The sequence below is a fragment of the Amblyomma maculatum genome, chromosome 1 (assembly GCF_055883805.1).
Source record: "Amblyomma maculatum isolate TAMU_Amacu chromosome 1, ASM5588380v1, whole genome shotgun sequence".
Lineage (NCBI taxonomy): Eukaryota > Metazoa > Arthropoda > Arachnida > Ixodida > Ixodidae > Amblyomma > Amblyomma maculatum.
The window spans coordinates 31,063,588-31,085,738 of NC_139344.1; the positions used below are offsets into that span (position 1 = coordinate 31,063,588).

Here is a 22,151-nt window from a genome sequence, read left to right on the forward strand (position 1 = left end):
CGTCTGTTCGCACTGACGTCCGGAAGTCGAATCCACTAGACCATGCCGGAACACGCTCGTTCTAGAGAGAACACATACAGCTCTTCTCATTTCTACATGTGCGAAATAAGAAATGAAACGCAGTATATGCTCTCACCGAGACTCGAGCTCGGATCGCTACTAAAGTGCTTAATATTACACCAACAGACTTCATATCCCGACGCCGGAAATCCAACCCGGGCCTCCCGGGTTAAAGCCAGGTATCTTAGTCATCAGACCACGCAGGGCCACGTACTACAGACCAAAGTGCAAATGTAATTGTCTTCCTAATCGTTACTCCCGAAGGAAAAATAAAAACATCCTATACACGGATAAAGGCGTCGTCGATACTGAAAGTCTGGAACATCGGCAGTTAGATTCTGAGTTCAGAGTGCTGACCATAACACGTCCAGACCATACTGAGCTCAGAGTGCTGAGAACCAAACCTGGGCTTGTTTGACTTCACCATTCTTGTTCGTCGTGCTTTTTTGTAGATGTCCGTCCGTGTGACAGAACGTAAATAGTTTGCCTAACGCTTGCCGTCTTGCTTGTTTTTTTCTGCAGGGCAGTAATCGTGGTTAAACGCGTGGGAAGTTGTTGCTTCCTCTCCTCTAAGGCTTCTCGTGCATTGCCCTCGGTCTCAGTGGGGACACTGCCACCATTTGCGCCAGGTGTGAGCAACGTGAAACATCGCAGCTGTCATAAAGAGGGCGTGCTGGTAGCTGTCGAGGTCGTTGCTTGTCGCCGTTGACAGGCCGACTACATGCACGCTCCCACGCGCTCACACGCCACGCGGATCACACACGCTCGCGCATGGGCCGCCGACACGTTGCGCCACTTACTGACCGGTCACGGGCAGATGAACTTGCGCCTTACCGCAGTGTTTTCGTGCACTCCTGCCTCCTGAGGATGAGCTGTAGGACCGCTGCCAATGGCGTGTCCGCCTATTTCAGCTCTCAGCTTGGAGCGGTCTTCATCAGACTGACATGTATGTTTGCGTTGAATGGCTGCGAGATGCGCAAGAACTACCCGATGCAGATCCCCGTTAAGACTTTTGACAGGCGTCGGAAGGCTTCTGTCCCATTGTTGTTTGCCTTCCATTACGAGCGCAGAGTGCATCGCACGCGTACTGTTAACAAGCGGCGAATCACGCTGAACTCAATTAGCGAGAGAAAAGGGGCATTAGAAATAAACGTTTTAATGCTGAAATATGATAGGTCCCATTAAACACTCTTATTGACAGGCATTCCAGCAGTTCTAAACTGCCCCGCAAAGTGAATTGCGGATGCATATTCACCTACTAGCGGAGTAAGCGGCGGGAAGCTCGGACTGGTCATACTTGTACCATTGAAGAGGTTAACGCTAGCTGCAGGTATCGATATTTTTGTAAGCACTGAAATTGTTCTCTGCAACAAATCTCTTTCTCTTCCTCGTAGAACGGACTGCGGGTTCGCGTCGAGAATTCCATTCCGCTAGCGCGTATATACGTCTCACAGTGCCGGTAGCAATCGAGAGTTGGCTTGGCGTCTCAATACCTTTCGCGACCACTTCCGTCCGCACTTTGGCGAAAAAGCGATTTCCGTTTGCCCCGAGCACAAAAAGGCTGTGACTCGCGGCTACACACCGAGCTCTGCCAACAATTTCAAGGCGCGCGGCTTCCGTAAAGTCGATAATGTGCGATCGCGCTGTACAGAAGAGCGGTTGGAGAAGAACCAGAGTCTCAAGACAACGCTCGGTGCCAGGGAAGCTCGAGCACCGCGACGCGGAACTTTTTCTCACTATCCTTGTGGCTCAAACAGCATTGGCGATCAAATCAGGCACCGCGGTTGATTGCGCACATGACTACACGCGCGAGCGCCAAAACGGCGGCGACCCTGGCAGGCGAATATCGACGACGACGACTGTGTTACGCTGCCGTAACGCAACCGCAACTCACGCCAGCGTGGGCGTCAGACTTAGCGTTAGGCGCCGAAGATTTAAGCAACGCACACCCTCCATCGAGGCGGGTGGATTTTTCATCGGTGCGAACACTGCGTACGGGACAAGCAGATAGCCCGATAGGGTAACGTATTACGCGCTGTTTTTGTGCTTTCTATCATTGCTTGTTTCCTGCTCAGCAGGGCGTGCGCGCCGCACAGCCAGCCAGCTAGGGATAGGGAGCGCGTGGGCGCGCACCTTTCGGAGGGCCTGCTGGGGCTCTCCAAATGGTCGCGTGGGTGCAGCGCGGGGCCGCTGCTCGAGCGTCGCGGCACAACCACTTCGCGCGACGGTTGGTGGCGATAAAGAAGCCGCGCTACACGAACGCTCGCTGCAGGTGTTACGTGCGACGCGCAGAGAATTTTACAGAAGTCTGCCCCGTCAACCAGGCGCCCGGCAACGGCGAGGTCGTGCGGCTGTCTCGCCACGTGCCTTGAAATTGCGCGCAAACGAAGGTCAAAAATGGTAACAGATGTAAAGTGGTTGTGCAATTCGGTTCGTAACTGATAACGGCGACAAGTGCGCGCGGTAGTTGCCGATTGCGAGTGGTGAATTTGACGACCATATACTCTCAAAGTTCAGTTGCACACGATTAAAATGCCGTCCTTGTAAGCCTGTGCGTTTTGGCATCTTAACGTAATGAAAGAAGCACATAAGCGCTTTTCTCGATCAACGGGTGTGTTCAATAAAGCAGAAGTAAAATGAGGCGCCTTATCGGTCCCCTAAACTGCGACAACTATGTACTGGTGTCTTAAACGTCCTTTTAAGCGGAAGGCAATAAGTATTTTTTTTTAATTGTGCATAACGAACAATGCGTTTTGGTCACGCTTATGCCATATGATATGACATACCCAAATACCGCAACAGAAACGTCAATACCTGCAGTACAGGCGCACGCAGCTACGCTTTGTAGCTTTGTTGGTTTACCCGGTTTCGTGCATTTACAGATTCACGACCTCCCTGAACAAAAGTCAAACACATCCCGCGTCGCGTGCGTTGCAAGAAAAAGCAGCGCCGATCGGTGCCACGCGTGTAGCGCGGTCGTGGATCCGGCACGAAGACGTCGAGCTGCCCGTTTGTCGCCGCTGTTAAGTGCTCCCACTCGTCGCGTCCCACACGCGTTCGTTAGTCGCCGGCTAGCAATGCGGACTTCTTCAAACCAGACATTTCTTAATCCTCTTTTCGCCGTATTCGGCTTTGCCTCGGATCACTCTTCTTCGGGGCGGCTTGCCTCGTTCGGACGGTTGTTTTTTCGTGCCCAAATAATATCGTTCTCGGAATATCCTAAGTCGTTGCAGCCGAGCAAAACAAGCCTGAAAAGATGGACAGCAATTTTTTTTAGTCATGGGGCACTCAGAAAAGGGGATTAGGACTGAGTGCTTTTTTTTTTTTACATCCCATCCGTTTATACCTTCTGACGTTGCAGCGAATCTACAGAAATACTGCAGTTCCTCCCCACCCCCCCACCCCCCTCCGTGTCACGCTTCGCTCAAACCAATTAACAAGAAATCACGCTTGCTAAGAGCTTTGGTGCTGTCGCGATTCGAAATAGCACTAGTCAACAAACAATGAGCCAGCATGTTTGACGTCATCTTCTCGCCTCCATGGCCATGACCTTCTCGCTACCCAAGGCCTAAGCACGGTTTATGCAACAGTCGAAAAAGCTGTGAAGCAATTGCACTTTAAATTGCACGTTTCTAACAAAAGCAATACAAACCACAGAAATACAAGCAATGCGATGGATGTTGGCGGTTACATTCTAGTGTTATTATGGGCTAGTGCACCCTGTCGTGACGCTGGGGCTACGTCGACCCGGCCTTCACTTGGTAGCGTGCAGAGACTCGGGGTTGAAGAAGGACTGAATCTTCGAAGTTGGTGAAATATGTACAAGCAGGTTTAATGGCACTTTGAGAAACTTATTTACAAGATTATTTACACGAAAAAGAAGGGTACATCAGCAAAATGGCAAGCGTTAAGAGTTCATAGCGAGAAGCGACTGGATGAGCCGTTTACCCAGGGCCCAGAGCGACATTTCGTGCTCTGCAGCGTCCTTAAAAACCCCCTATGTCCAGCCCCTCTCTGAAGATGCTGACCAACCAAATCCAGGGCACGCCCCTCAGGTATCGGCATCCAATCGAACACATCACTGCACTGATGGTCTGAAGCACTGACTGGTCCGGCATTCATTCGTTGGGCGTGATCACTTGTTGGCGGGAAAAGCTTGGGAACGGCGAGGAGAGGAGGTACATTTCTATTCTTCAGCAAAGAAACCACAGGCTGGTTCTGACAAGGGGTTTTACTTCTCAGAAACCCGAGTGCACGTGGCGCCGCATAGGGCTCCCAACATGGTCCCTTTTCGACAATTGCAAATCTTTCCTGCATTCCCGGGAAATCACTTAATGGCCGTATGAGTCATGCTCCTTTCTTGTCCTGCACGTCAGCGGACATGTCACTCTGTCGTCTCCTTTGGATAGGAGGCATTCATCACTGGAGGATAGCACTTCTCGACTGGAAGGGTGAACAAAAGAAAGAAAGCACTTCCTGCTATTTCCCTCAGGGGGACGTTTCTTTGTGTTTTTCCAGACGTTCTCTTGACAGGGTCAATTTGGCATTTGCAGGTTGTCCACAAAGCAAAACATGCTTACAAAACAGGATTCCTGGAAACAGGCTCACTTAGAGCCATTGGACCATCACCACATATTCACAAAACTTATCCATGCCCACAGGCGAACAATAGAGCGCGCAATTGCGGATGCTTGGTCGTAACAGCCTCCTCCCCCGCCAGAAGAGTCTCGGAGGGCAGCAGTCCCAGCTGCTGCATGAAGAGACGACTTAATGGTCTGCACGTGAACGCTTGAAGCTCGCTGTTGCTTGTCGCGTTGTCTTGATTGTTGTAGGCCAAATTGCTCGAGCTGTCTGAAACTCAACCACATGTCGAAGCAAGCACTCGGCTCCCGTCTGAAGAGACCAGGTCAAAAGAAAACTGCCATTGTTGTTCGAGAAAAGCCCACTCTCAAGACGTTCAGGACCCACGTATTCCTAGAAAACCAAACGTGCTGCTTGACATAGTCACACATATACAAGCGCACGAAAAAAAAAAAAAACCTGATTATCAATTTGGATACATGGTGAGGAACATCTCGGACCGTTTAGAAAGAGCGGCTAAGCGCGTCCGCATTCCCATTTAACTTCCCCTTTTTGTATCTTATTTCAAAATTGTACTGCTGTAAAATCAAGCTCCACCTAAGAAGGCGACTGTTCTTCGATGTCGCAGTTTGCAGCCAAGCCAGGGGACAATGGTCCGTCTCTACGGTGAATTTGGCCCCTCCAAGATAGCACTGCAATTTTTGAATGGCCCATACAATGCAAGCGCATTCTTTCTCTGACGCGCAATAAGCCCTCTCTCTAGAACTCAGTTTTCTGCTCAAGTAGAGCACGGGGTGCTCATTACCGTCGTCATCTCTCTGGCAGAGAACAGCACCTAACCCTCGATCACTGGCATCACACTGGACCGTGAATTCTCGGCCATAGTCTGGAGCTCGCAATACCGGACGGCTAATCAGCACAGCCTTCAGGTTTACGAAGGAGGCTTCCTTTTGTTCGTCCCAGACTACATTTGTCGGTTCTGTCTTGCGGAGACCGTCGGTCAGAGGGCTAGCCAAAGCTGAATAGTGAGGGATGTAGTGGTTGTAGTATCCCGTCAGCCCTAAGAATGCCCGAATTTCCGTCTTCGTGCTCGGCCGCGGGTAGTCTGCTACCGCAGAAATCTTAATCTCGCTGGGTTTCCTGAAACCTTGACCTACATTGTGACCCAAGTAGTCCACGGTCGCCCTTGCCAGGCAACATTTCTCGGCCTTTACGGTTAGTCCAGCTTGACGCAAAAGGCTCAGTACAGCTCTTAGATGTACCATATGGTCCGCCCATGAGTCGGAAAAAACCGCAATGTCATCTAAATAAGGCACCGCGAATGTTTCACACCCATTTAAAACCCTATCCATGAGTCGGGAAAAACAAAATGGAGCATTTTTGAGCCCGAAACTCATCATTGTTGGCTGGTAGCTGCCCGTCGGAGTGACGAAAGCCGCGTATCTGCTGGCGCGTTCAGTGAGCGGTACTTGCCAGTATCCTCGAGTAAGGTCCAGCGTAGTCACATATGCCGCTCTACTGACCTGTTCTACTCTCTCCTCAATATTCGGAATAGGATACACTTGATCCCTGGTGAGAGAATTTAGCTTTCGGTAGTCTACCACAGGCCTAGGGTCTTTACCTGGAGCTTCTACTAAGATCATAGGCGAAGCATAATCGCTTTCCGAGGGTTTTATTACTCCTAATTCCAGCATGCGAGTTACTTCCCTATCCAGAATTTCTCGTTGCCTTGGAGAAAATCGGTAGCACCTTGATCGCACTGGCACGTCTGAAGTCAGCTCAATATCGTGCTCAGTCAAATCAGTCCTGCCTGGCCTGTCCACGAAACAGGCCTCAAACTCTGTTATTATTTCGCCCAGATCGGACAGCTGGGATTTCTTTAGTTCTCCTCTCTGCTCCGTATTTCTGAGAAGCTCCTGAGCGTTGCTTCCTTTTCCGCTGAGGCAAATCAAGTTGTCCCCCATCTCCTCGGGAAGGTTTAACGTTAGATTTACCACGGCTTCCCTCTGCACATAAGGCTTCATAAGATTGCAATGATAAATGCGCACTTCTTTACGCCTACCGGGAATTTTCACTGCGTAGTTAGTGTTAGAAAGCTTTGCAACGACTTCAGCCGGTCCTTCCCACTGTACTTCGAGCTTATTCTGCCTTGAACTTCTCAGCAACATCACCTGGGCCCCGATACAAAACGTCCTTTGACGGGCTGACTTATCATAGTACACCTTGGAACGAGCCTGGGCTGACTTCATGCTGGCCTCAACGAGTTCCTTAGTGTTATGTAAGCGATTCAAGAGGTTCAGAATGAATTCTACTACTGTTGGGTCTTCTCCGCGCCCCTCCCAGGCTTCGCGCACCATTCGCAAAGGTGAGCGCAGTGACCTTCCGTACACCAACTCGGCTGGGCTAAATCCAGTGGATTCGTGCGGCACTGACCGCAAAGCGAAAAGCGCTGCAGGCAGGCAGGTATCCCATTCGCGCTTGTTTTCATAGCACAGTCCCCTCAGGACTCGTTTGAGAACAGAGTGCCATCTTTCTACGCTGTTGCTCTGCGGATGATGGATCGAGCTATGCACTACCTTAATGCCGCATCGCTCGAGAAATGAGGTGGTGAGGACACTCGTGAAAACGCTACCCTGATCACTTTGGACCTCGGAAGGGAATCCAACTCGTGCAAACACTGATAGCAGCGAATCCACTACACTCTCGGACGTCACCTCGCGCAGCGGAACAGCCTCCGGAAACTTTGTGGCTGGGCATAACATAGTGAGGATATAACGGTACCCTGACTCTGTCACAGGAAGTGGCCCAACTACATCTATTACTAACCGGTGAAACGGCTCGGTAATGATTGGTACTAACACCATCGGAGCTTTCCGCTTATCTTGCGCCTTTCCAACCCGCTGGCACGTGTCGCATGACCGTACAAAATTTTCCGTGTCCTTAAAACATCCAGGCCAATAGTATTCTTGCAACAGCCTCTGCTTTGTTTTCTTTATTCCAAGGTGACAAGACCACGAGCTGCCATGGGAAAGTCGCAGTAAGTCTCCGCGGTACTTTTGGGGAACGACTAATTGGTCCCGCTCTACTCCGCGCTTATCCTTGAATAAGCGATACAGCACTCCCTTTCTCATCTCAAAAGAAATATTCTTTGCTGTCTTAGTGGCGCGGTGGCGCTCCCTTATCTCCTGTATCTTGGGATCATTGGCTTGCTCCATAGCTAAGTCCTCTCGAGTTCCACTTAAAAGTCTCGTGAGATTACTAGACACTGGCGGCAAGAGGTTACTTTCAAGAACGTCCTCATTCCGTGTCTTATCAAGCTCACTTTCATGTTGACTTATCTGAGATGCCTCGCTCTCAAAGTTTTCTGGCCCGCTATTTTCCGCATTTACCACTGTTTTAACTGCCGTTTCCTCCGCTGTTGATTTTTCTGAAATGAGCAGTGTAGCTAGTTCTCGCGCCTTTGAACGTGTTAAGGCCTGCACATCTCTGTCTCCGAAAATCAGAAGGCAAGCTTTGACCTTCTCGTAGTTGTCCGCGTCCTCCTTGTTTAGCCGCGCGACAACCTCCGCTGCCTCGCAGGGCAGAACCGTCAATAATCTCTGAGACCACGTGTCTCGCTGGAAGGACAGTTCTTCGCAAGTTCGCTCAAAGTTACCCAGATACAGACCGATATCCCCTGATATCACATATGGCTGCATGTACTTTGACATCTTGAAATCTGCCTCCTTGTTGAGAAGAGGTACCGCTAGCTGGGGACAATTGCCCGACCTCTTGCTCAACTCTACTTCTAATTTCCGGAGCTCAATTTCTAGCTCCCGCTTTTTTGCTTCTCTCTCAAGCTTCTCACGTTCGTGCTCCCTTTCCTCTTTTTCTCTCTCAAGTTCACGCTCCCTTTCCTCTTTTTCCCTCTGACGTTCGCGCTCCCTTTCCTCTTTTTCCCTCTGACGTTCGCGCTCACGCCTCTTTTCCTGTCTGAGTTGTTCCTCCTTGTTTTGGGCGATGAGGTTCCATGCTTCACTGAGCTCCTCATCATCGGCTCCCAAATCAGTGATTGCCTTTAAAATCAAGGGTTTTCGTGCCAAACCACTTGTATCAATTCCCAATTCCTCACACAATAGCAACAGTTCCGGTTTCTGCAGCTTTTGTAGGTCCATGATCGCTCCGAGTGTCGGCTACTTCCAAAACAACAGTGCAAACTACCAAACCTAAAGGCGTTTCCACACTCTCTTTACCAGTTCTAAAATCTAACCCTGTTCTAGAACCTGGTCCACATCAGAAGAAAAGCCAAGCACTCACCCACACATGCGATCGATGTTCCGAGCTGCCCTCTTGTTGGCCGATTGTTGCGCCTGCTTGTTGCTTGAGATGCCACCTCCGATCACCAGATGTTGTGGCTTGTAGCTTCAGATCCACCTCCAATCACCAGATGTTGTGGCTTGTAGATTCAGATCCCAACGCTGGTCACCAGTTGTTGTGCTTGTAGATTCAGATCCCAACGCTGGGCACCAGTCGTTGTGCTTGTAGGTTCAGATCCCCCTCCAATCACCAGATGTTGTGGCTTGTAGATTCAGATCCCACCGCTGCCACCAGTTGTCGTGACGCTGGGGCTACGTCGACCCGGCCTTCACTTGGTAGCGTGCAGAGACTCGGGGTTGAAGAAGGACTGAATCTTCGAAGTTGGTGAAATATGTACAAGCAGGTTTAATGGCACTTTGAGAAACTTATTTACAAGATTATTTACACGAAAAAGAAGGGTACATCAGCAAAATGGCAAGCGTTAAGAGTTCATAGCGAGAAGCGACTGGATGAGCCGTTTACCCAGGGCCCAGAGCGACATTTCGTGCTCTGCAGCGTCCTTAAAAACCCCCTATGTCCAGCCCCTCTCTGAAGATGCTGACCAACCAAATCCAGGGCACGCCCCTCAGGTATCGGCATCCAATCGAACACATCACTGCACTGATGGTCTGAAGCACTGACTGGTCCGGCATTCATTCGTTGGGCGTGATCACTTGTTGGCGGGAAAAGCTTGGGAACGGCGAGGAGAGGAGGTACATTTCTATTCTTCAGCAAAGAAACCACAGGCTGGTTCTGACAAGGGGTTTTACTTCTCAGAAACCCGAGTGCACGTGGCGCCGCATAGGGCTCCCAACATGGTCCCTTTTCGACAATTGCAAATCTTTCCTGCATTCCCGGGAAATCACTTAATGGCCGTATGAGTCATGCTCCTTTCTTGTCCTGCACGTCAGCGGACATGTCACTCTGTCGTCTCCTTTGGATAGGAGGCATTCATCACTGGAGGATAGCACTTCTCGACTGGAAGGGTGAACAAAAGAAAGAAAGCACTTCCTGCTATTTCCCTCAGGGGGACGTTTCTTTGTGTTTTTCCAGACGTTCTCTTGACAGGGTCAATTTGGCATTTGCAGGTTGTCCACAAAGCAAAACATGCTTACAAAACAGGATTCCTGGAAACAGGCTCACTTAGAGCCATTGGACCATCACCACATATTCACAAAACTTATCCATGCCCACAGGCGAACAATAGAGCGCGCAATTGCGGATGCTTGGTCGTAACAACCCTCAACACAGCGATGGTTATCTGGGAGGTTACGGCTTCTCTTTTTTTTTTTTTTTTTTTTTTTTTCAGCCGAGTAAACACGCAAAATGCGCAAGGAGTATGAAATAACCTAGACTATAGAACTCTCGGAAAATGCAGCAATGAGGTGCGATCGATCCGTCCAACTGACTATCAGCTCTTTCTAGTGCCATCCGTCTTTTTAAGATATAAAAAAGCCGCAAGAAAAACCAGCGAGTGTTTGCGAGACCAGTGCGGTTTTTTTTGTCAAGCGTGAGTGTGCATGCTCAATGAGTTTATATTTCGCGGTGGTTTAGCCAAGTTGTTTTCAGCTCGTGGTTGAGGACTTAAGTACTCAACGCAAAGCTGTGGAACTAACATTTATTTTAAGAAAACTATAGTAACGTTCGGTAGTGTGATAAGGTAACAGAGGTTTACAAAAGGCAGCGAGATGTGAGAAGCGGTAATAAAATCATCCATCTAGGGCATGTAGTGACCGCATATCCTGGCAATGAGAGCGAGTGCATTTCGCAGGAACTTTCTATTTATGAACAACATCTTACCGATACCAAAGTGTATATAATAGTTTTACAGTACTATCGCGCTCAGTATAATATACACTGCGCGAGCGCGCTCCCTGTGGTGCCGATCGTATCGTGTTTCCAAGTTACAGGGAAAGGGTGGGACTCTTGCTATACAGTCGCGCATCACCTCCCTTGCTTGCCTTCACCCTCGTCCCCGTCTGTTTGTTGGCGGCTTTTGTCATTTTTTAGTTTTTTTTCAGTCCTTATTGAAGGCGAACCACAGTATGATTAAATCACAAGCAAATGGGTGTCTGTTCTGCATTACATAATGAATGAATGAATGAATGAATGAATGAATGAATGAATGAATGAATGAATGAATGAATGAATGAATGAATGAATGAATGAATGAATGAATGAATGAATGAAGTGACTTAGCAATAGTAAAGACCAGGTATCACCGTGCGTCTATAATCCCTGGTACTTTGTACAAGCACGCGTCATTTACAGAGACTACATGCTAGCACTTAAAGATCAGTTTCAACGAAATAAACCAAGCTTCTTGTCATAAATCGAATGCTACAATCGCTCCGCCTCAATGAATAAGTCGCCAGGACTGAGTTATTTCAAAAAGTGCAAGTTCAAGGACATAAAGCGAGCCTTCACACATGTCCTCGGTATGGAACGAAGACATTAGATGAGTGTCCGCACTCTCTTCCAGCCTCAAATGACGAATTTTTGTGATCGGTGGTAGGCGGAATTCGACATCCCAGAGCTGTACGTCGGGCTCAATACTGATTCCGACCATCCGGGCTGTTTTAAGGAGCACTGATATCGCAGAGAATACGTACGCGCCGTATACTGCACATTCCAGTAGCGGTTGTGCGCTAACATCGCTTCCACCAAGACGAGCTGATTGTTTGGCAACGGTACTTGCACGCAGTGATGTAAATATTGTGGCATGTACGCGTCGGCCTTTGAAGTGCATTGGCCCCAATAGAATGTAAAATAATGGCAGACATCATCATCAGCCTCACTATGCCCACTTCATGGCGAAGGCCTCTGCCATATTCCTTGTTCGTTATTCAAATACGTTAGGGAGAACTTTTAAACAACAACATGAATTTTAATTCTCCAAACTGCACTCACTATGAACACTGTTCGGAGAGCGTCTCAATGAACCACCGCACTGCTCCGTAAACGCTGTCTCTCTTACTTGAAGGGAGCACGCGCACGAGCATCCCTCTCACGCGCCACCCACTGACCACACCACATAACACACGCGCACACAGCCGTACCCCGCGGTGAAGAATGGGTGATTCCAGTCCGTGTACGTCCATCCCCCGTTGCCAGTGGGATGGCCCAAATGTCGTGCCGTGAAGACCGTGGAGGCGGCACCCGGAATATTCAACATCCCTCCAATTAACCCGGTCCTGTGCTAGCTGCATCCACTTGACCCCTGCGAGCTTCTTAACCTCATCCGCCCACCTAACTTTCTGCCGCCCCCTGCTACGCTTTCCTACCCTTGGAATCCAGTTTGTTACCCTAAGCGACCATCGGTTGTCCTCTCTGCACACTACATGCCCTGCCCATGTCCATTTCTTCTTCTTAATTTCTACTAGAATGTCGGTAACTTGAGTTATTTCTCTGACCCACTCTACACGCTTCCTATCTCTTAACGTTACCCCTACCATTTTTCGTTCCATAGCCCTCTGGGTTGTCCTCAACTTAAGTAGAACCCTTTTCGTTAGCCTCCATGTTTCAGCCCCATAGGTGAGTACAGGTAAGATGCAACTGTTGTATACTTTCCTCTTGAGCGATACCGGTAAGCTGCTATTAATAATCTGCGAGTGCTTGCCAAATGCGCTCCATCCCTAACTTATTCTCCTTGTTATTTCCCTTTCATGGCCCGGATCTGCGGTTACTACCTGTCCTAAGTAGACATATTCGCCTACTACTTCCAGTATTTCGCTACCTAATGTAAACTGCTGTTCCTTCCCGAGGCTGTTGAACATTACCTTAGTCTTCTGCATATTGATTTTCAAGCCTACCTTTCTACTTTTCCTGTCTAGGTCATCAATCTTTATTTGCAGTTACTTTGCAAGGCAATGTCATCAGCAAGTCGCACATTACTGAGGTATTCTCCACCTGCCCTTATCCCTAACTGCTCCCATTCCAAGTCTCTGAATACTTCCTCTAAGCAAGCTGTGAATAGTACTGGGGAGATTGTGTCTCCTTGCCTAACTCCTTTCTTTATGGGAATTTTGTTACTTTCTTTATGCAGAACTATGGTTGCTGTGCAGCCACTATATATATCTTCCAGCACTTTCACGTGCGGCTCGTCTACCCCCTGATTTCGCAATGCCTGCATCACTGCCGAGGTTTCAACTGAGTCAAATGTTTTTCGTAATCAATGAATGTTATGTATAAGGGCTGGTTATATTCCGAGCATTTTTCTATCCGCTGGTTTATGGTATGGATATGATGGATAGTAGAGTACCCTTTCCGAAACCCTGCCTGATCCTTTGCTTGATTGCAGTCTAAGGTTGTCCTGATTCTATTGCCGATTACCTTAGTAAATACATTATACGTAACAGACAGTACGTTGATTGATTTGTAATTTTTCAGGTCCTTAGCATCCCCTTTCTTATGAATTAAGATAATGTTTGCGTTTTTCCATGGTTTCGGTACCGCCGATGACTCCAGGCACTGCGTATACAGGGTGGCCAGTTTTCCAGCAGACGTATTGTTGCTTAATGATGGGAGTTTTTTTTTTTTTTTTCGTCATACGATTCCATTCAGTTGTAAGTTGCAGCTCTGTCTTGTCCTTGTCTCTCTAGTCCTGTCTTAACGCTACGTTTTTCGCTGAACTATGTCTGACCAACTGGCCCCGCACTGGCTCTGTTAAATTCTTAGCACGATATATAGGGACATCGTCACACCACCTATCGGCTCCCTACACGTCAGAAGGCTATATTATCTAACTATAAATTCCATGTTTAACCTAGGTTGATCTACACCCCATAAAAACACCTTACTCTTTAAAAACAAATTGACACGGGGTACGTAAAGGCCAAAGTAACATAAAAAATAAACCAATAAACAATAAATTTCATGTTTAACATAGGGTGGACTAAAACCGATAAAAACACCGATGACTTTCAAAACAAAATGACACGTGGTGTAAGGGCCAAAGTAACATGATGGAATGAATAAGAAGTGAGCGGAACTTAAAAAACCAACCCCGAGAAATCATGTACCATCCTAAACCTTCTTCAATGCTTTAAGCACTATAAGCACCTTGTGCCACCAAAAACAGGGAAGCAAAACTTCTAAGATGATGGGACCCAGTGAAATGTTGAAAAGTGAAGACGACATAAAAAGCACGCGAAAACATAAAAACCAGAGCAAGCACATGTACCAGCGTAAGCATTCACCAAAGGTTTCGTCTTCTGAATACACACAGTATATAGTAGCACACCTCGTACTCTTGATCAGCCAAATTTTTCCAAAAAACTTTCTTCACTCACATGCAGGGAAACCGAGGCATTGCTAACACAATTTTGGCCCTTCTTTCTAATCCAAAAAGCTTCCTTTAGTTCGCGGGCAACACGTTCGCGGCTTTGGTCCAAAATCACCGTCATTTCTAAAATGGGTTTGCACTGGCGATCACAGTCCATACAATGCAGCGGCAGATTAGACCCCGTTCCAGTGTTCATTGACCGTTCATGCTCCCTTAACCTTTCATTCAAACAGCGCCCCGTTTGCCCAACGTACGTCTTACCACAAGTGAGGGGAACCTGATATATAACCCCTTCATTGCACTCTACGTACCTATGCCCATGCTTTGTTCCACATGTTCTGTCTTTCTCTTTCTCTGAGTTTATATGAGGACACCACGCGGCCAGCTTACAGGGGCCAGAGGAAACTACTGGTACCTTAAACTTGGAGGCTACTTTTTTCAAGTTATGGGCTACCCGATGGCTATAGGGAATAACCACTGGCCTATTTATTCCGGTTTCAGGATTCGACTGTTTTTCTTTCCTTTTACTTTTTGAAGAAGCGAATCCACTACTCCCGTCATGACTGACTGGGGGAAGCCTGCATTCTCAAGCCTGGCTACCTGTTGCTGGAAACTTGCTTGCATAGTATGGGGACATGACTTTACAATGGCTGCCTCTAGGGCGGATGTTGCAATGACTCGCTTCACTGTCTTTGAGTGCGCTGATTCATAGGATAAAAATCCTTTCTGCGCACGTGGGTGGTACATCCAGCATAACATATATCACCTGCTATAGATAGCTGAAGGTCTAAAAACTGTAACTTATCGCCTTCAGGCTGGTCTTGCGTAAATTCTAATCCTTCTCCAAGCTTACAAAATATTTCAACACTTTCATTAACTGTGCTTAGGTAGGAGCGCTTATCCTGCTTACTTAATATAATCAAAAAATCATCTACAAATCTGAAAACCTTCAAGGCTTTTTCTTTATCTAAATGCTCTTCCACCCTGCGATCAATCATTGACAGAAAAATGTTACTCAGAACAGGCGCAACGCAGGAGCCAATACATATCCCTTTTCTCTGAATGAAAAACCCGCCTTCGAACTGTTTAGGTAAAAATTCTAGCAATGACATAAAACTTTCAAGCGAAACACTGGCTGCATTCTGAAAGGGCACGATCCCGTTCTCTTCTATGCATTCACGAACGGCTAAGAACAATTCTTTATGGGGAATGGAATAAAAAAGGTCCTTGGCATCAACAGAAAAGAAATGCCCAACTTGCTGATTGATTTGAAGAAACGTAATTATTTCCAATGAGTTTCTTGTGGCGAAAGGATCCGGCGGACAATTGCGCGGCACCGGGATTCGAGCCATGGTTCTCTTGCATGCGAGGCGGATGTTGTACCGCTACACCACCGCTAATGACAAACAACTGAGTGCTAATGTGGAATTCATTATGGACCTATCACTCGATAAATCACTTATCTAAAACAGGTACATTTAAAGGCATCATCATCATCAGCCTGACTATACCCACTGCAGGGCGAAGGCCTCTCCCATATTTCTCCACTTAACCCGGTTCTGTGCTAGCTGCATCCACTTGACCCCTGCGAGCTTCTTAACCTCATCCGCCCACCTAACTTTCTGCCGCCCCCTGCTACGCTTTCCTTCCCTTGGAATCCAGTTTGTTATCCTAAGCGACCATCAGTTAACGTACTCTTTCAAAAATCTTGTGCGTGTACCCTAAGGCAAGCATATGCATAAACGACACTTTATTCGATATATCTTGGACAGGGCCGTCCACTGAACACGAAAGCGCGTGGCCCTGTATTCAGAGTGTCAGTGCGTCCGAACCGACTTCATATCGAAGCAAAGTGACAGCCCGTGCGCATCGTAGCATCACCCCCAGGTCTATCTGTACATGTACTCGCAGCACTTTGCTTCGATGTACGGCCGTGTCAGAAGCGACGGCGCTTCGAAGAGAGCGAGCACGTCCTTTCCCGACACTTTACGTGCAGCCTTTGTTAAAAATACGCAGTCTGCTTACGGTCGGTAGAGCGTTGCTAATTTTGCACCACTGAAATAATTGTAGTGCTCACCCTTCCAAGGCCCCCAGAAGTTACTGTATGTTATCATCGCTATACATATGGCCCAGCAACACATCCAGTGGCTTTTAGTAAACGATAAAATACTTTGAGCCACCCATTCTCAGCAGACTAGAACGAACATCGTCCTGACAGCGAGGCGAACTTTGTTAACCTAAATCTTCCGAACTTATCCGTCAGACTGATATCAAACCGATAAAAAACTTAATACTGGCGGCGACGAGCAGGTTTCGAAACAGTGGTAATGCAAACAGGTCACCGTCGTTTCCAGATGCTTTCGAGCACTATTTCTTTTTCTTGTAATCGAAATTATTGACCGCATTTATATACTGGAGCCGGATATGCACGCGAAACATTTGGGCACAGTCTTGGTCAAAAATCTTGCAGCCAAAGGATTTTCGTCTCAGCCGCAAAATGGAGTCGTCATGGCACCATTAAAGGCCATGAAAATGACCCTTTCCTAGCTTTTTGAAGACCAAATAAACTTCAAACTGCTAGAAAATGGTTTATTATGGCAGCGATAAACTATCTCTTAACATTTCAGGACCACGCCGCCGGGTTGCCGCAGTGGTTACGGCGCTCGACTACTGTTCTCAAGGACGCGGGATCGAATTCCGGCCTCGGCGGCCGCTTTTTGATGGAAGCGAAAAGCAAGGCGCCCGTGTGCTGTGCGATGTCAGTGCACGTTAAAGAACCCCAGGTGGTCTAAATTTCCGGAGTCCTCCTCTACTGCGTCTCTCATAGCCCGAGTCGCTTTGGGACGGTAAACCCCACCAACCAAACCACCAACAGACCCTTTGGTCTTTAACGACACCGTGACGGCTTCATTTTACGGCTGAGACGAAAATCACTTGGCTTAAGAAGCTTTTACCAAGGCTGTACGAAGCAGCCAGCTAGTGACTGCGCTATCAGCTCGACAGAACACGCAACCATACACGACTAACACAATTAAAAAAGTGACAAGGAGGGACGACGCAGCAACTGACACCATGTCCAGTGGAAATTTCTTTTTCCTTAAACCGCAGTATCATATTGCTAAGATACGTTTTGGGGCAAACGAGCGTCGCAGTCCAACATGCACGCTTATCACAGGCTGTGCACGTAGTCCAGTTAAAAACAAATTATGTCACAGGGTTCGTGATCACCTCAGGTCGCAAATCGAATGCGGAGAGAATTTAAAGCACTTTTTTTAATATACTTATAGAATAACTCAAAACAAAACTGTGCCTTTCGCAGTAAGCAAATTCGATGAATCGGCCTGAAGCTGAAAAGACCTATAGCTGCAGACTCAAGCTGCGCGTCCTAACTGGTAGCTATGCTTAGGGAATGTCTTTGAAATTGGCATCCTCGCCATCATTTATGTTAAAGTAGAAATTTTTAGGGGATAATTGGTTGGTGATGTTTAAAATAACTGTGATTTTAATTAAGCACATCCTTATTCCAAAGATCGTTCACCATTTTGGCGCCTCAGATGCTTGCTGAGGCCTCTGAAGAGGGGGAGAAGCGTCACGACATGTCACCTCGAGAAAAGAGCAAGAGTCGTAGAGCACATCACCAAAAAAAGAATCGATTGGACGCGTCAGCACATAACGCACTAATAATAGTGGCGAAGGAAACTGAGCACGCTGACCTGGTGTATACGAAAAGTGGTTGATGGTGAAGGCTCCTCAAGCCACCAAATCAGCCCGAAGGGGGGGGGGGGGGGGGTCCATACACGCCGCTCGGCTCGAAGAGCGCAAGTTAGCGAAGGCGGGGCATCGTTCAGTATCCACGCGACCTGCGCCAATACCGGCCGGAGCGCGTATCCCATCTTCTATTGGCTGTTCTAGAAAACGGTAGCTATTCCCTGAAATGCAGTTCATGCTACACACACACACACACACACACACACACACACACACACACACACACACACACACACACACACACACACACACACACACACACACACACACACACACACACACACACACACACACACACACACACACACACACACACACACACACACACACACACACACACACACACACACACACACACACACACACACACACACACACCTTGTTTCCGCATGCACGTCTTCCGTACCAAGTACGCTAGCTAGGAAACATTGACAGCTTCGGGAATGCAGTAGCCCGCCATAGAGACACTTTAAGCTTGGAAGACGCTTGAAGTCATTTCACTGATGCTTAATTACGTTCTAAGTGCCGAAACAGCACTCTGGGTTGCGATCCACAAATGTCAATCTATTGCAAGGTGCCAGGTTCATTTTGAATACCACATCTTTAGTGCCCAGCGGAATCTGAGTTACAGGTGCGTGCCTTTGCTCTTCGTTTGCGTCGAAATGTGGTCCGTTAAGCGCATTAAGCGCGTGGGCACTTTCGTACACATCTGTGATGCTCGGCCGGGTAAACGAGCTCGGCGGCGCTACAGCCTGCCGGGTCCTCACAGCCTTGGCGCCTTGCTTTACAAGCCGGCACGAGCAGGCAGGTGACGAAGGGCGACGTATAGCTGAAGGCTGTCTCCGTGCGGAGGTATGCGCGCATACATAACGGAGTACGGGCCGCGCGATCCACGGAAAGGACGCCTCGTCGCGGCCTCGCCGAGAACGCGCGCGTACGCCCTTTCATTACTCGACACACGCTCCTTGGCGCTAATGGACTCCTCTGCCCGCGTCCGGCAATGCCGCTCGCGGTGCCACATACGTATGTATAAGCGCCAGTCGGCTTTTCTCGCCACGCTCGCTCGGGGAAGTCAGCTGATTTCACAATCGCCTTGGCTAAGCCGCTAGAGACGAGCCCGGCCAGACAGCAGTTCTCGCGTAGGATTCATTGACTGTGCGTGTGCTATGTTAAAATGTGCGAGGTTAAGTTTTGCAAAATTAGGCGCAGGTGTTCTGGAAATGCGTTCAGTTCACATTTCACACTTTTAGGTCATCCGTGGAAATAAGTACAAAAACGGTTATATTCCTTCACATGCAATTCACAGCATGCAGTAGGAGTTCTGAACTAAAGCTTGAGGAGTAAAAACAAAGCTTGTCACATTTACGCATGTAGAGCCTGACTATCGCGAAACAACGTTTCAAAAGCTCTTTTGAAGCATTGAATGGCAGTAAAAGACAGGTCACACACTCACATCGACTCAAAACGAGTGCGCACTGCTAATATGCCAGTTGTGCTAGACGCCTAAAAAAAAAAATCGAAGCCAGAATGATTATATTACTTAATGGACTGTTCGAGGGTTTGTTTTAGAGTTATCCGGTACACTCCGAGGCGCTTGACTATTGCAAAGCATTTTTTAAAGCTTTGCTAGCATTAAAGTTCTTCCGCTTACTACCTTTATCGTCCAATTCAACTCCACTTACTTATGACGTCATATTAGCACTCAAGGAACACGACCGTGCATTTTCATTGGGCGTGTCTAAGCCACTCTGTCTAGGAAACAGTCTGTGTGTAGCTTGAATATTTGAGCAAAGTTTCACATAGTGCAGGTGCGGGCGAAATTAAACGAAGCGGAGAGACCAATAGGGGCACGCGCGTATTATAATAACCCATAAATTTGTGTTAGATAACAGGCAATGAGAGCCTAGTACACCATAGCGTGATCCGTTTTCTTTTGTCCCTACCTATATGAGTATCGTCATTGCCAAAATGTAAGCAGTTTAGCTACCCTTACTGTTTGTCATCTCAACAAGGGAGTAATGATCATTCGGATGAAGACAGCGATGCTTACTAGGATATCATTGCTCACATTTAACAGTTCATCTCGACTACGGCGTCCGTTTGCATCTGCAGTGGTATCGCTTATCAAAATTATTCGATGGGTGGCATGTCAGAAACTGCGCCGGTTTTCAATTTCGGTTATCACATGCGAAGAAACTGCTTGGATGGAGGACTTGAGTAGGATGCATCTTGTCTGGTACCAAGCTTGGCGAGAGTAGTTGACTACTCTCAGAAAGCTTAGTAGCGCTCTTGTTACCACTAGCGCCCGCTTGCCGCTCCCATTCGGACACTGAGAAAAGGGACCACGGCGTAGGCGTACGGCTGCGCGACGAACATCGATGGTAGGCGTGGCTAGCGCTGCCTCAGCCGCTTAGTTTCGCTTTCGCCCAAATACAGCCCCAAAAGTGTTTTCACTGCAGCGGCCACGAGGATGCTATTTTCTAAAATCTAAAAACTGGTATAGGTTTAACTTACGGCGGCTTTCCAGTAAGTGAAGAACCGAACAATAATATTTCTGTATGTAATATTACGTGATATGCTAAAAAAAGCGCTCTCCTAACTTAAAAAGGGTATTTTAAGGAATTGCTGACAATATTCTGCGAAATGTCTTGTATTACTGCTGCTATATAATACTTGAGTACCAACAAGAGCGCGCACGGAGTGTCGCAGTGCCTTACCTAAAGCTGTCATTCTGTCGAAAAAAATAAGTTGGTATTTAGCTCTGGTTAACCCTAGTTGAATTGCGAAAGCAACGGCGGAAGCTTACTTTGCCTGCTACATTATTCCCCAATCACGCATTATCAGTGTAAGGTGCTACATCGTTTGGAACACTTAAGCTCATTCTTTAAGGGTATGACGCGGGAGCGTAAGCTACCAGCCCACATATAAAGTCACGCTTGTACCAAACCGTATTGACGTGCCTGCGGGTAGTATAGGGATAATGAGAATGCAAACGGTTCTGGCAGGCTGATTCCGATATCACCCTCCCATATGAAAGGAGCTACCCGAGTTGGCAGCTCCTGCCCGTGGCATAGGGGTAGCGGGAATTCAAATGTCATGGCAGCCTGATGTTTTTATGAGGAGACCGTAGCTACGCCTCTTCACGGCGTATAGCTGCGGCCACCCGAGGTCTCGCTTTTGCTGTCGTAGTATTATACTTTCGCAATAAAAGTGAACATTCGTGTCACATGGGGACCATGGCTGTCCAGTAACTTGAAGCGAAAGGAAAAAAGTTGACATTTGTTTGTTTTGAAAGTGGTGCGCTTGCGGGCCTGTTCCCATAATTGTTTGAAAGCTCACCTATCCGCTCATCCGCCCGGGAGCACGTGACCAATGTGCCGTAGCGATGCTACCTGCTCGCTGCACCGCCAGCTGACTGTTATCCGTGTAATTCTGTAAGCTGCCTGAATCTCGTGTTACTGGTATTAACTGAGTTGTACTTCTTTCCAGCTGTCGCTGCCACATCAGTGCCTCCACCTCTCGGCACCTTCCAAGCGCTACAGGCGCCGCAAAGCTCCGAGGGAGCCAACTCCGTGCCAAGAGAAGACGCCAACGCCAGAGTCAAGGTCGAGCGACTGCCGGACAACAGCACTGAGATCGAATTGGCGAAAAACACAGTCGATGACAAAGCCAAGAACGAAACACTGACGGCCTCGGCGGTCGACATAGCAGAGCCCTCACGGCGACCATACGTCGACTCAGAGGACGTCACCATCCTTGACGATGACTCGAGTCCAGCAGCACTGGGTCCCACCTCCTCAGAAGAGTCCCGCATGGAAGCCCTCCGAGCGATGGAGTCGGTGACGATCCGCCCAGATGACAGCGTCGTCGAGGGAAAGGATCGACAGCAGCCAGGGTTCACGAAAGACAATTCTGGCACCTTGGTCGCGCGTGGGCCCGAACCCGACAAAAGTGAGTCCCATATTACTTCTACAGACATTTCCGTCACTAAAAAAAAAAACGCATTTCGACGTGTAATACAGGAAAAACGGTCAGGGAGGATAAAGCACGTATAAGGAACCGAGAGGGTCGTGAAAGATATTCTTATGTATACATTTGCAATAGCCGGCTGTCAAACCCGTAA

General features: G+C 48.1%; 1 protein-coding gene across 2 annotated transcripts in view; it reads left to right on the plus strand.

Annotated features, from left to right (window-relative positions):
• LOC146202041 (tyrosine kinase receptor Cad96Ca-like) overlaps positions 1-22,151 on the plus strand; it is a 108,674-nt gene that overhangs the window by 61,019 nt on the left and 25,504 nt on the right. For both annotated transcript variants that reach the window (XM_084587910.1, XM_084587912.1), the window contains exon 2: positions 21,518-21,979. In XM_084587910.1, coding sequence (XP_084444036.1) covers positions 21,518-21,979 — 462 coding nt within the window. The remainder of the gene's footprint in view (positions 1-21,517; positions 21,980-22,151) is intronic.